General features: G+C 40.6%; 1 protein-coding gene across 2 annotated transcripts in view; it reads right to left on the minus strand.

Annotated features, from left to right (window-relative positions):
* The window catches only part of LOC140715148 (metal transporter CNNM2-like), a 167,740-nt gene that overhangs the window by 16,455 nt on the left and 137,296 nt on the right, over positions 1-13,989 (minus strand). The window contains exons 4-6 of one of the 2 annotated variants that reach the window (XM_073026925.1): positions 10,079-10,248; positions 8,365-8,458; positions 5,998-6,060 (exon numbers count right to left, since the gene is read on the minus strand). In XM_073026925.1, coding sequence (XP_072883026.1) covers positions 5,998-6,060; positions 8,365-8,458; positions 10,079-10,248 — 327 coding nt within the window. The remainder of the gene's footprint in view (positions 1-5,997; positions 6,061-8,364; positions 8,459-10,078; positions 10,249-13,989) is intronic. The other variant, XM_073026926.1, reaches the window with a different exon arrangement.

Genomic DNA, 13,989 nt, shown 5'->3' on the forward strand with positions numbered 1-13,989 from the left:
AAGGGATTGGACAGGCTAGATGCAGGAAGATTGTTTCCGATGTTGGGGAAGTCCAGAACGAGGGGTCACAGTTTAAGGATAAAGGGGAAGCCTTTTAGGACCGAGATGAGGAGAAACTTCTTCACACAGAGTGTGGTGAATCTGTGGAATTCTCTGCCACAGGAAACAGTTCAGACCAGTTCATTGGCTATATTTAAGAGGAAGTTAGATATGGCCCTTGTGGCTAAAGGGATCAGGGGGTATGGAGAGAAAGCAGGTACAGTGTTCTGAGTTGGATGATCAGCCATGATCGTACTGAATGGCGGTGCAGGCTTGAAGGGCCAAATGGCCTACTCCTGCACCTATTTTCTATGTTTCTATGTTTCTCCCAAGAACAGTATGTAATACAAATTTTACACTGAATACAGTGAAGTATTCACTAAAATCAATTGATAAAATACTTTCCTAAGAAAGCAGAACACATTAGACAGAGACATAATAGTGTATGGATGCCATTGTTTATGGAATCAGCCACACCAATTAGAATCTTTGCAGCAAAATATTATATAAGCAAGTTCCTCTCATTAAAAAAAATTGTGGATAAAGTTACTGCTGAACAACTAAAATGCAAAAGAGATAAACTCTCCATATTTTTAATAAACACACTGAATAGTAATGCCCTATGGAGTGGAGGTCCAAGGTTCCCAGAAGGTGGCAGCACATGTAGGTATGGTGGTGAAGAAAGCACAAGAGACATTAACCAGAGCAGAACATTTAAGTAGAGACTAGTGAGACTGCAGATGCCAAAATCAGCAGCAACAATCCCGCTGACGGAACCAGTGGAGTTAGGCTACATTTGTGTGCTGATGGTAAGAAAATGGTTGGGGGGCGGGGGGGGGGGGGGGGGGGAGGAATTGTTAACATTTCTGGTCAAAATCCTGCAAAGAATTTAACTGCACTGAGGTTATGAGATAACTTCATAAAATATTGAAGGTACTGCATACAGTTCTGGTCTTCACAGAAGGCAAGCTTGCTTTCGACAGGGTGCAGAGGGGATTCACTAGGATGTTACCTAGAGCAGGAATTTCAAGTATAAGGAAAATCAGGATCAATTGGATTTAATTTCCTTGAGCAGAACAGGCTGACTGAGGTATACAAGATTATGAGGATCACTGACAGGGGAGGCAGTGAGAAATTTCGCTGTAGCAAAGCTGCCTGTAAGTACAGGCAAATGGTAGATTTAGAGGGGATTTGAGGAAGAATTTTTTTATTTTTTTTACAGAGGTTGGTTGGAATTTGTAAAGCACAACCTTGGGTTTAAGTGGAGGCAATAATTCTCACCATGTTTATGAAGTATTTATTATGGAGGCTAGGGAGCAAGTGCTGGAAGATGAGATGTTTAGATGAATATGTTATGCTTGGAATGGAAACAATGGAACCCATTTCTGTGTCATGGGAATCCAAAGGTAAAATAAGAAGAGAGGAAAGCTAAGTTGGAAATGGGAGATATCTGTTCAGGTGAATGGATTATTTAGAGAGACAAAGAGAAAGAGAAAACAATATTGTAGAGCAGTAACTGAGGTAACAACTAGTGGCAGAATGCCACTTTAGCTGGCACAACTGTTGGATTTTGGTCCCTGATGCTGTGAGGGGTACACACATTTTGTGTTATCATGTGTGCTTTCTCTAGTGTTTCAAAGAACAGGTACATAAGAAATAGGAGGAGGAGTAACCAGCAGTAACTTGGTCAGGAGTAAACTGACCAAGTGTTCACGTGACCAAGATGGCGGCACGAAGCAGTTTGCAGCGGCCACTCTGGAGTTGATATCTGTAATTTGTTAAGCAGGGTGCCGTGCACAAACCTAATCTGATGAAAAACAGACTTGGGAGCACAGCGGAACATCTGGAAATCTCCAGCAAGGCCTTCTTCGTTTCTGCTGCTATTGTGAGGTCTGGGTCTCTGCTGAGAAGAACAGGTCCCCAGTCCTCGGGGTCGCGCTGCCGGTGGCCGTTGGTGGGGGCGCCGTAGTGTGCGCGGCAGAGGATGGTGCTCAGAGAGGCTGTGCCGGAGGGGATGGTCGGAGGCTCGGAGGTTCAACAGACTTGGGAGTCCACTTTCACCGTGTGCTGCATCTGCGAGGCTGGGTCCGATGGCGCTTTCATTGTGTGCTGCGTCTGCGAGGCTGAGTCCGGCGCTGTGGAAGTCCATAGCAGAGGTATTCCCTTCTACTGCCTGTGTGGGATGACGAGTCTATCAAGACCCTGAGGACGTGGAAACTGTGTGGTGGTTTCTTTCGAACTTATAGTCTTTTAACATCTTTGGACTATTTTTACTGTGCCCATAGTCTGTTTTTTTTTATCAATTATGGTATTGTCTGCACATATGTAACTATATGTTAACTATATATGTAACTATGTGGTTTTGTGTAGGTCTTGTAGCTTAAGTTTTTGGTTTGTTGGGTGGTAGAGTTGGTCTCCTGACTTGGTATGTCTGGGTAGTCTTGTTTTGTCTGGTGGATTTGGAGCTCCTTTCCGGGGAACACGCTAAGATGGTAGTGCGATATTAATACGCAGCAGCCTCTCCGGACTCTAGATTTGGGGATTACCAAACGTTATGTGGATTTTCTGGTGTAGTCTGTTTTGTCGTGTGCTTTTGTGATATCATTCTAGAGAACGTTGCCTCATTTTTTAACTACATTGCATTTGTGGTTTCCAAATGACAATAAACCAAAACTGAACTGAACTGAGTAGGCCATCTGGCCCATCAAGACTGCCCCACCATTCAATAAGATCATGGCTGATCTGTTCGTAAACTCAGCGCCATTTACCTGCCTTTTCCCCATAACCCTTAATTCCTCTACTATGTAAAAATCTATCTAACTGTATCTTAAATATATTTAGTGAAGAAGCCTCAACTGCTTCCCTGGGCAGAGAATTCCATAGATTCACCACTCTCTGGGAAAAACTGTTCCCCCTCACCTCCATCTTAAATTTTCTCCCCTGAATCTTGAGGCAATGTCCCCTAGCTCTAGTCTCACCTACCAATGGAAACAACTTTTCTACTTCTATCTTATCTATCCCTTTCAGAATTTTGTATGTTTCTATAAGATCCCCTCTCATTCTTCTGAATCCAAGAGAGTATAGATCCAGGCGACTCAATCTCCCCTCATAGGTTAACCCCTTCATCTCTGGAATCAACCTGGTGAACCTCCTCTGCACTGCCTCAAGTATATTCTTCCTCAAGTATGGAGACCGGAAATGCATACAAGTACTCCAGGTGCGGCCTCACCAGTACCCTGTATGGTTGCAGCATGACCTCCCTGCTCTTGAATTCAATCCCTCTAGCAATGAAGGCCAACATTCCGTTTGTCTTCTTAATAACCTGTTGTACCTGCAAGCCAACTTTTTGTGATTCATGCACAAGCACTCCCAAGTCCCTCTGCACAACAGCATGCTGCAATCTTTCACATTTAAATAATAATCTGCTCTTCTATTAATCCTTCCAATGTGCATGATCGCACATTTACCAGCCTTGTATTCCATATGCCAGACCTTGGCCCACTCACTTAACCTATCTATATCCCACTGCAGGCACTCCACCTCCCCTGTACAATTTGCTTTTCCACTCAGTTTAGTGTCATCAGTAAATTTTGCTACGCTACACTCAGTCCCCTCTTCCAAATCATCAATGTAAATGGCAAATAGCTGTGGGCCCAGCACCAACCCCTGCAGCACCCCACTCACCACTGAATGCCAACCAGAGAAACACCCATTTACACCAACTCTCTGCCTTCTATCGGTTAACCAATCCACTATCCATGCCAATACACTTCTGACTCCATGCATTCGTATCTTATTTATAAGTCTCTTGTGCGGCACCTTATCAAACACCTTCTGGAAAACCAAGTATATGACATCCACATGTTCCCCTCTATCCACTGCATTCATTATGTCCTCAAAGAACTCCAATAAGTTTGTCAAACAGGACCTGCCCTTTCTGAATCCATGCTGTGTCTGTCTAATGGAATCACTCCTTTCTAAATGTTTTGCTATTTCTTCCTTAATGACAGCTTCAAGCATTTTCCCAACTACAGATGTTAAGCTAACTGGCCAATAGTTGCCCATCTTTTGACTACATCCTTTTTTAAAAAGTGGCGTGACATTTGCTGTCTTTCAACCTGCCAGGACCTGCCCAGAGTCTAGAGAATTTTGGCAAATGATTACCAGCGTGTCTCCTATAACCTCCGCCAATTCCTTCAGTACCCTGGGATGCATCCCATCAGGACCAGGGGACTTACCTATCTCCAGACCCTCTAGTTTGCCCATCAGTGACAGTGATTTTATTGGTAGAGGGAGTAAGTGAGGGAATGAAGTTTCCCTGAGCCATTCATTCATTCCAAATGGCTCCCTACAACAATTATGAAGTGCAAGAGCATATCAGGAAGGTACTGAGATTACAAGTAGAGGATTGTACCAGCAAATAGATTCAGAATCAGAGAAAAAGGCAAGTAAAGTTAAAGGCAATTTATCTGAATGCAGATAGTACAGAATCGTAGGCACTTATGTATAGCTAGGATGCCTCAAGACTTTTGCACAGTACTGTATTTGTCAATCTGGAGTGGAGAGTGAGTTTGTAAATCCGGCAGAAGCAAAGGATATTGGGAATGACAAGGGTGGAATGCTGCGGGTGGGGCGTGTGATAGATGGCAGAGAAGGAGTGCCAGAGGTGGGAGGGGGGTGGTTGTGGAGCAGGTGCAGACACACCCAGCCCTGAGATATAAAGCAAAATCATTTGATTCCAAACAATTGCTTTATTGACCACTACAGAATGTCTCTCTGGTGCTTTCCATTCCCTCCCCTCCCCCTTTACCTTCCCACACTCAGTCCACAATAAAATCATGTTTATCATCACTTACATTACATATTGACTTTTGCACAGTACTGTACTCGCAAAAAGATAGATGAATTGACACTGCATTTAGAAATATAACCTGACAGTAATGTGATTAAAGGTGACTAAGGAACTGAATTTTCAAAGTTATTTGATATTTTGGAAGTTTATGTAGAAAGGAAAAGGAAGTGAATGCAGTGGGAATATGTGGGATCCCTAACAATAACTTGAGGATATATAACTGAAAACTGCTATCGGTAATGAGCAAGATAACAGAATTTAAAGAGCACCTAGGTTTCAACAGGTTAGGTAAACCTTGAGGAGAACCATGTTATGACACATAAAACAGTTACACTGGGGATATATCTTCACCATAAACCTAGTTTAACATTATAATAATAAAATATACTGAGTCATATTCTATCTGACCATTATGTTACCACATAGATAGCACACCTACAAGAGTACATTTGATTCTAAATTAGTGCTTTGTGATGTATATGCTGTGATGTAAATGGCTTGGTTCTGCTAATTCCTTTCATCCTGAGACCTATTTGCAGAGATATGATTTAGAACATTTTTAGAGATCCCTTGGTTTTATGGCTGCCATTTCTTCCCCATGTAACCGTTATTCCACATCTACTTTACATGCATTAATAAAATGAAAGATGGGCAAATTATGTAGTGTTCTAGTTTTGAGAATTGAAAATTTCACCCATCACCAGGAATTCCATACAGGATTGAATGGGCTTTAGAATTCTGTATGCTAGAAAAGTGCTCTAACAAAATGATACCTGCATCTTACATATAGAACAGAATTTTACAACACATACAGGCACTCCAGCCCATTATATTATGCCAACCTTTTAACCTACTCTAAGAGCAATCCAACACTCCAAAATTATCACCCAGTTTACTTTCATCCAAGTGCTTACCTAAGAGTTTCTTAAATGCCCTAATGTGTCTGCCTGTATCACCACTGTGGCTGCGCTTTCCATTCACCCAGCACACTCTATGTAAAATATTAACTGTGAAGATTTTAATTTGATGTAAGATGAACATCTCCCATTTATTTGCTAAACTGCAACTTTAAAAGACAAACCCTAAATTAACTTGTGCAAATTTACCTGGTGAGCCAGCCAATGATTCTGTTCTGCTGACAGCAAAAGTACGGGACAGAGACAAGGGAACTACAGTGGAAATGGAATAAAAGAGAAATGTGAGATCTCATACATTTTAAATATATTGATTAGAGTAAGAGTGTCTAATAAATCAACTGCAAACAGATTGATGACCCTTAGTTGATCAGGGTCAACCATGGACTTTGTGTCCTAGCTGCTGAAGTCAATACGCAAAGCAGGGCAGTATGATATTGAGCGCAAACTGTTGCCCATGTAGCAGGCTCCCCCACCTCTCCACTCAGCTGCTGAATCCAAAGAAATGGCAGAGATGTTGTGGGAGCTGCCAGTCAGCATTGAACTCTACATAGGACTGCCTTAGGGACTCCAACTCCAGATTTTTCCTTGGGGTTAACTCCCCAAGCCTTCCCCATGAGTGGATATAGCTGCAAGGCAGTGGAGGTTTGAGATCTTCCTTCAATATAATGGAGGAGTAAAATCTGTGGAGTTTCTATAAACCTAGTCAAGAATGGCAAGATTTTAAACACAGGAGAATGTCTTATACCTGAAAATTGGTATGATGCAGTCTCCTGGACGTTATGAACTTTTATGAAATGTTTCACAAAAAAATTAATAAAAATGAAAGATGTAGGGATTAATAAGAAAACTGAGCATGGATTACAATTGAATTAGAGGAGAAAATCAATGAGTACTGGTTAATGATGTGCCAATGCTCAAGAGGGGAAAATTGATTGGCATCACTGGGTTTAATGTTGAAAGTACTTAATGTCAATTTACATTAATTACTTGCCTTCTAAAATTCTTGAAAACTGAATGGGTCTACAAAAGTGCTTCAAAATACAGACGTCCATTGCATTTAGTCACAAATTATCATTGTCATATAAGACAGACAGACAGACATACTTTACTGATCCCGAGGGAAATTGGGTTTCGTTACAGTCGCACCAACCAAGAATAGTGTAGAAATATAGCAATATAAAACCATAAATAATTAAATAATAATAAGTAAATTATGCCAAGTGGAAATTAGTCCAGGACCAGCCTATTGGCTTAGGGTGTCTGACACTCCAAGGGAGGAGTTGTAAAGTTTGATGGCCACAGGTAGGAATGACTTCCTATGACGCTCAGTGTTACATCTCGGTGGAATGAGTCTCTGGCTGAATGTACTCCTGGCCTAACCAGTACATTATGGAGTGGATGGGAGTCATTGTCCAAGATGGCATGCAACTTGGACAGCATCCTCTTTTCAGACACCACCATCAGAGAGTCCAGCTCCGCAGAGAAACAAAAATGAAGAGTTCACATTGGCTAATAGTTAGTCAAAGTCTTTCAATTTATCACATTTTTTTTTAGGAACTGCAACATTAGTTACTCATCTTATTTTCACTTATTAATTTTAGTTTTCAAATTCTGTACTTCATAAATGATCTGACCCTCTTTCGAAGTTCTTCAGTTAGTTAGTTTCAGTTATTATTCCTTTCCCAATCAGCCTATTTGACACCTTGGTTGACATTTTGACATCTTTCATTCTAAAGAACATTAAATGGATCAAGTGTTGATCTATTTGAAACTGCTCAGACAGAATTCAAAGTTTTCATCGGGTTTATTTTAGATTTTAAGCAAATCCCAATTAAAAGAACTTCAAAAGAAATGGTGTCCAAATACTCTTAAACTAATAAATAAGTTCTGTTAATTATAATTATGATTATATACTTGGTGAAAAGCAGGCTAGTTTTTCCACACCATAAAAGTTGCCTATGTCCTCACCTCATAGGAAGAACTCCAGCAGAAATTTGGGACAAAGCTGAATTCTCAAAAGATTAAGATGTGCATCCTCTAAGTGTTTAGAAATCTCCGTCTGGTGGCAGCAGAGTGCAGCTGATATCTAACTCAGGAATGCACAACATACATACCAAACAGGTTGTTCACAAGATTATTAGAGTTCCTCTGCATCACCTGTGGGTCACAACCACAGCGAGCCATATGTGCAAAGGCAGCACACAGATTTAGTTCGCAACTGCAGTGCCAAGGAATGCACTGTTTCAGAATGCTAGGAATAAGCTGTCAAAAAGTGTGGCATGTCCCAGGAACTAATTGCTCTATCTTCAAATAAACATGTGCATATTTGTAGACTGGGGGGAAAAAAAGTACTCTGTCGCCAAGTTTGGTCTAATCAATAACTTGGTACCCATTAGAGCTAAGCATTGTAAGAGGATTATTTGCAAATTTAAAATCCAAGCTTCTGAGTACTGATTAAATCCTAATAATTTGGACCCAAAACATTTTCCCATTATTTTATTTCATAGAAAACATTGATCCCTCCAAATTCTATAGTTGTTCAACTAAGATTAGTACCTGGAGAGGATGTGAGAGCCATCATGCCGTAGTAAGAGAAGGCGCCTGCTTCAAACTTCATTACTTCTTTCCCAGCTTCCACCTCCACTTTTCCCTGGCCACAAAGGAGCAATTGGCATTATTAAACTACATTCAATAAACAAGAGCCTATTTCCTCACAGCATGAATATTCATTAAACTAAAATATACTGTCTGATCAAATTCAACCAATCTAAGAAACTTTATTCCATAAACTTTATGATGCTATAACAATACAACTGCATTTTCTACAAAGTTTTTTTCACCTCCATTAAGTAGAAGGGTTTACTGAGGAAGAATTTATAAATCTACACAAATTGCTGAAAAGTAACTGGAAGTTCAAAGTAAAGTAAATTCATTATCAAAGTACATATACGTCACCATTACAACCCTGAGATTCATTTTCCTGCAGGCATACTCAATAAATCCATAGAATAATAACCATAACAGAATCATTGAAACTTCCAAACCAACTTGGGTGTTCAACCAGTGTGTAAAAGACAACAAACTGTGCAAATACAAAAAGAAAGAAGTAATAATAATAATAAATAAGCAACAAATATTGAGAACATGAGATGAAGAGTCCTTGAAAGCGAGTCCATAGGTTGTGGGAACATTTCAATTATGGGACATGAGCAAAGTTATCCCCTTTGGTTCAAGAACATGATGGTTGAAGGGTAATACCTGTTTCTGAACCTCGTGATGCAAGTCCTGAGGCTCCTGTATGTTCTTCCTGGTGGCATCAGCAAGAGAACATGTACTGGGTGGTGGGGGTTCCTGATGATGGATGCTGCTTTCCTGTGATAACACCCTGTGTAGGTGTGCTCGATGGTGGGGAGGGCTTTACATGTGATGGACTCAGCTGTATCCACTATTTGTTATAGGAGCTTCTGTTCAAGGGCATTGGTGGTTCCATACCAGGCCATGATACAGTCAGTCACTATGCTCTCCACTACAAATTTAAAAAAGTCTGCCAAAGTTTTAGATGGCATACCAAATCTTTGCAAACTCCTTAGGAAGTCAAGGCTCTGCCATCCAGACAAGGTGTATGAGATGAGCCCAGGAATGAAAGGGTATATAGAGCTTTTTAATGTTCTATGTCTATGCTCGTGGAGCTTAGAAGAATGAGGGGAGAATCTCATTCAATACCAAATATTGAAAGGCCTAGACAGACATGGAGAACATGTTTTCAATAGTGGGGGAATCTAGGACCAGAGGACACAGCTTCACATTACAAGGACATCCCTTTAAAACAGAGATGAGGAGGAGAAATCTAAATTTATGGGGAGCAGGCAAAGGAAGTGGAGTTGAGAGGGAAAATAAATCAGCCATGGAGCACACTCAGTAGGCCAAGTTGCCTGATTCTGCTCTTACATTCACATTTCATCGCATTCCTAGGCATATAAAATTGCAAGGTTCGGAGAACATACAGAAAATTCATTTCAATCTAAGAGCTCTACACATCTCAATGTAACAATGTCTTGCAGAAACAAGGAAAATACGCATTAAAAATATGGTCTTCCAACTGTAATCTCCAATACATGTATATCTGTGTATATTTTATATTTGTGTGCATATATATAAAAAGCGACAGACTTTTGCACAATACTGGAGTCAGATGTGATCATCTCAATCTATATAAAAGCTATTCTACATATAATTCCTTTAGAATCCCTCTCAAGTTAACCCCACTAACCTGCAAAACTAGAATAAAATAGTCCACAGGTTTGTTCCGATGGAAGAGATAATGTTCTGGGGCTTTTTTGTTTCTCTCATCAAATTTCATTTCCTGAATGACATTAGGATGCTTGAGCAGCCTCAGCAAGATCTTCTCTGACATCTGCGTTGGACTGAATGGCTCCACTTCTGAAATAATTAACAAAAAACATATTACAGTGTAATTTCAAGGAACGAGCTTTCTATAGCAATGAATAATCATTAGATAAATTGGTCTAAATTAGCCACCATGTACCGATGCAATAATACTTCACTGAGGAAAAAGAAAGATGTTTTGCAGCAGTTAAATAAATAGAAGTTCCAACAAAAATACCATTTTTTTTTACAACTTACTTATTTAAGAATTTGCATAGGAGAGGAAAATGGAAGTCATCCAACTATTAACAGCATTCTCTCAATGTGGTTAACATAAAAGAGAAGCCAAAGACTTCAATAGGCAGACTAACAAAAGCAGCTTTGCCAAAGGATTGGTTGACAGACTGCAGAGAGGTTCTGGATTAGATGGAAGGCACAGTTCAGGAGCTTTGCATTGCCAAGGAAAAAGACTTGGCTAAAGCTTTTATAAATGAGAATGTTGATATATGGGAAGAGATTAAAAACTGACAAGTACGATCTACTGGAAAGTATCACCTCATCCATATGAGACTTATCCAGGGGTTGTTGAGGGAATTAAGGGGAGAATTTGCAGTACTGCTGATCACAATTTATGAATCCTCTTTCAACATAGTAGTGGCCCCAAAGACAGTAAGACTGCAAATGCCAAATTCATTTTCAAAGGAAGTGGAGAAGATAAACTTCTAAGTACAGTTCCCCAAGTTTAATGCCAGTAATGAACAGGGCTTTAAAAACAATAAAGAAAAAAATAGTTGTTACATGACAAGCATAACCTGAGTGAAGGGAACCAGTAAATATCTGCTAAATATAAATCACATCTGACTAAATTTTCTGCTAAAAGAACTGAGGTCAGTTTAAACCACAAGACACAGAAGCAGAATAAGGTCACTCAGCACCAAGTCTGCTCTGCATTCCACCATGGCTGATTTATTATCCACCTCAACCCCATTCTCCAGACTTTTCCCCCTAACATTTGACACCATGATTAACCAAGAACTTATCAACCTCTGCTTTAATTATACTCAGTGACTCGGCTTCCACAGCCATCTGTGGTCATGAATTACACATTCATCACCCTTTGGCAAAATAACTTCCTTTTCATCTCCGTTCTCAATAGATGTCCCTCTATTTTGAGGCTGTGTCCTTTGATCTTGGGCTCACCCACTATAGGAAACATCCTCACCACATCCACTCTGTCTAAGCCTTTCAATATTCAATAAATTTTAGTGATATTGCCCTCATTCTTCTAAACTCTAGTGGCTACAGTCCTAGAGCCATCAACTGCTCATATGTTAACCCTTTCAATCCTGGAATCAGCCTCAGCTCATCTTTTCTTGGATAATATGGAGCTGAAAACCGCACAATACTCCAAGTGCAGTCTGACTAATACCATATAAAACCTCAGCATCATATCCTTGCTCTTATGTATATTCTAGTCCTCTCAAACTTAATGCTAACATTGGTTCCCTTCCCTACCACAGACTTAACCTACAAATTAATCTTTAGAGAATCCTGCACAAGGATTTCCAAGCCCCTTTGTACTTCTGATTTTTGAATTCTCTCCCGTTCAGAAAATAGTCTACCCCTATATTCCTTCTACCAAAGTGTATGACCATACACTTTCCAACACAGCAAAGAAGTGGCAGATGGAATACATTCTCCCAATCTGTCCAAATCGTTCTGCAGCCACCCTGCTTCCTCAACACTACCTACCTACTCCACCTACCTTTCTATCGTCTGCAAACTTGGCTATAAAGCCATCAATTTCATCATCCAAATCTTTGACATATAACATGGAAAGAAGTGGTCCCTGTGGAACACCACTTGTCACCAGCAGCCAACCAGAATAGGCCCCCTTTCTTTCTACACTTTCCCTCCTACCAATCAGCCAATCCTCTATCCATGCTAGTATCTTTCTTGTAATGCCATCGACTCTTGTTAAGCAGACTCATGTGCAGCATCTTGTCAGAGGCCATCTAAATATCCAAGTAAACAACATCCACCCACTCTCCTTTGTCTATCCTACCTGTTATTTCCTCAAAGCATTCAAACAGATTTGTTAGGCGAGATTTCCATTAAGGAAACCATGTTGACTTGTGTTTACTTTATCATGGTCCTCCAAGTACCCCGAAACTTCATCCTTAATAATGGACTCCAACATCTTCCCAATCACTGAATTCAAGCTAACAGGCCTATAATTTCCTTCATTCTCTCTCCCTCCCTTCTTTAAGAGTGGAATGATTTTACAATTTTCCAGTCCTCTAGTTCTCCAGAACTATTCCATAGTCTACTGATTTTTGAAAGAACATTACTAATGCCTCCACAATCTCTTCAGCTAACTCCTTTGGTACCCTGAGGTATAGTCATCTGGTTCAGGTGACTTATCTACCTTCAGACCTTTCAGCTTCCCAAGCAACTTCTCCTTAGTGATGGCAACTATACTCAATTCTGCCTCCAACACTCCACAATTTCTGGCATACTGCTAGGGCCTTCCACAGTGAAGACAAACACAAAATACTTATTCAGTTTGTCTGCCATTTCTTTGACCCCATTGCTACCTCTTCAGCATTATTTTCCAACGGTCCAATATCTACTCGTGCTTCTCTTTTACTCTTGATATACAGCATTTGAAAGAGCTTTTGGGATCCTCTGATAGTTACGACTAACTTACCTTCATATTTCATCTTTTCTTTCCTTATGATATTTTAGGTGCCTTCCATTAGTTTTTAAAAGCTTCCCAATTGTTTAACTACTTGCCAATTTTTTTTGTGCTATATTATATGCCCTCTCTTTTGCTTTTATGTTGGTTTTGGTTTTCCTTGTCACCCATGGTTGCTTCATTCCCTCTTTAGAATATATCTTCATCTCTGGGGCTTATCCTGCTTTCCAAATTGCCCCAGAAACTTCAGCTATTTCTAGTGACCCCTTCTGATCAATTTTGGTCAACTCCTCTCTCATGCCTCTGAGTTTCCCTTTCTTACACTGTAATACTAATACATCTCTACCTCTCAAGCTGCAGGGGTAATTCTATCATATTATGATCACTGTCTCCCAAGGGTTCCTTTTCCTTAAGCTCCCTTTCAAATCTGCTTCACTACTGAACACCCAATCCAAAATTACCCTTTACCTAGTGGGCTCAACTACATTACTCCAAAAAGCCATCTCATAGGCATTCTACAAATTCCCTCTATTAGGATCCAGCAACAATCTGATTTCCCCTTTTAATACATGCCATACCTTTCCCAGAAAAATTCCCAATTATCCAGAAATCTGAATCCCTGCCCCCTGCACCACTTCCTCAGCCATTCATTCATCATATTCTTGCCCAGACTAGCACATGGAGCTGGGAGTAATCCAGAAATGACTACCTTGGAGGTCTTGCTGTTCAGCCTCTTCCCCAATTCCATATACTTACCGCTCACCACCCTCCCTGAGAATCTTCTACAGCACTTTGAGACATCCTGGACCCTAGCAAATGGGAGGAAACATAATCCTGGCTTCCTTTTTGCAGTCACAGAATCTCCTGTCCATCCCTAACTATTGTCTCATCACTACCATTCTGCCTGATTTTACCCTTCTCTGCCAGCCTGACTGCCACTGACCTGTCTGCTGCTGCTGTGCTCTGATAGGTCATCTCCCTTAGCAGTATCCAAAGGGGTATACTCGTTGCCGTGGGGAGCCCTGCACTGACTACTTACTCCCCTCACTTCTCCTGGTGGTCACTCTGATACTACGTGAAGCCTGTACACTGTATGC

This window comes from Hemitrygon akajei, chromosome 23 (genome assembly GCF_048418815.1).
Source record: "Hemitrygon akajei chromosome 23, sHemAka1.3, whole genome shotgun sequence".
Classification (NCBI taxonomy): Eukaryota; Metazoa; Chordata; class Chondrichthyes; order Myliobatiformes; family Dasyatidae; genus Hemitrygon; species Hemitrygon akajei.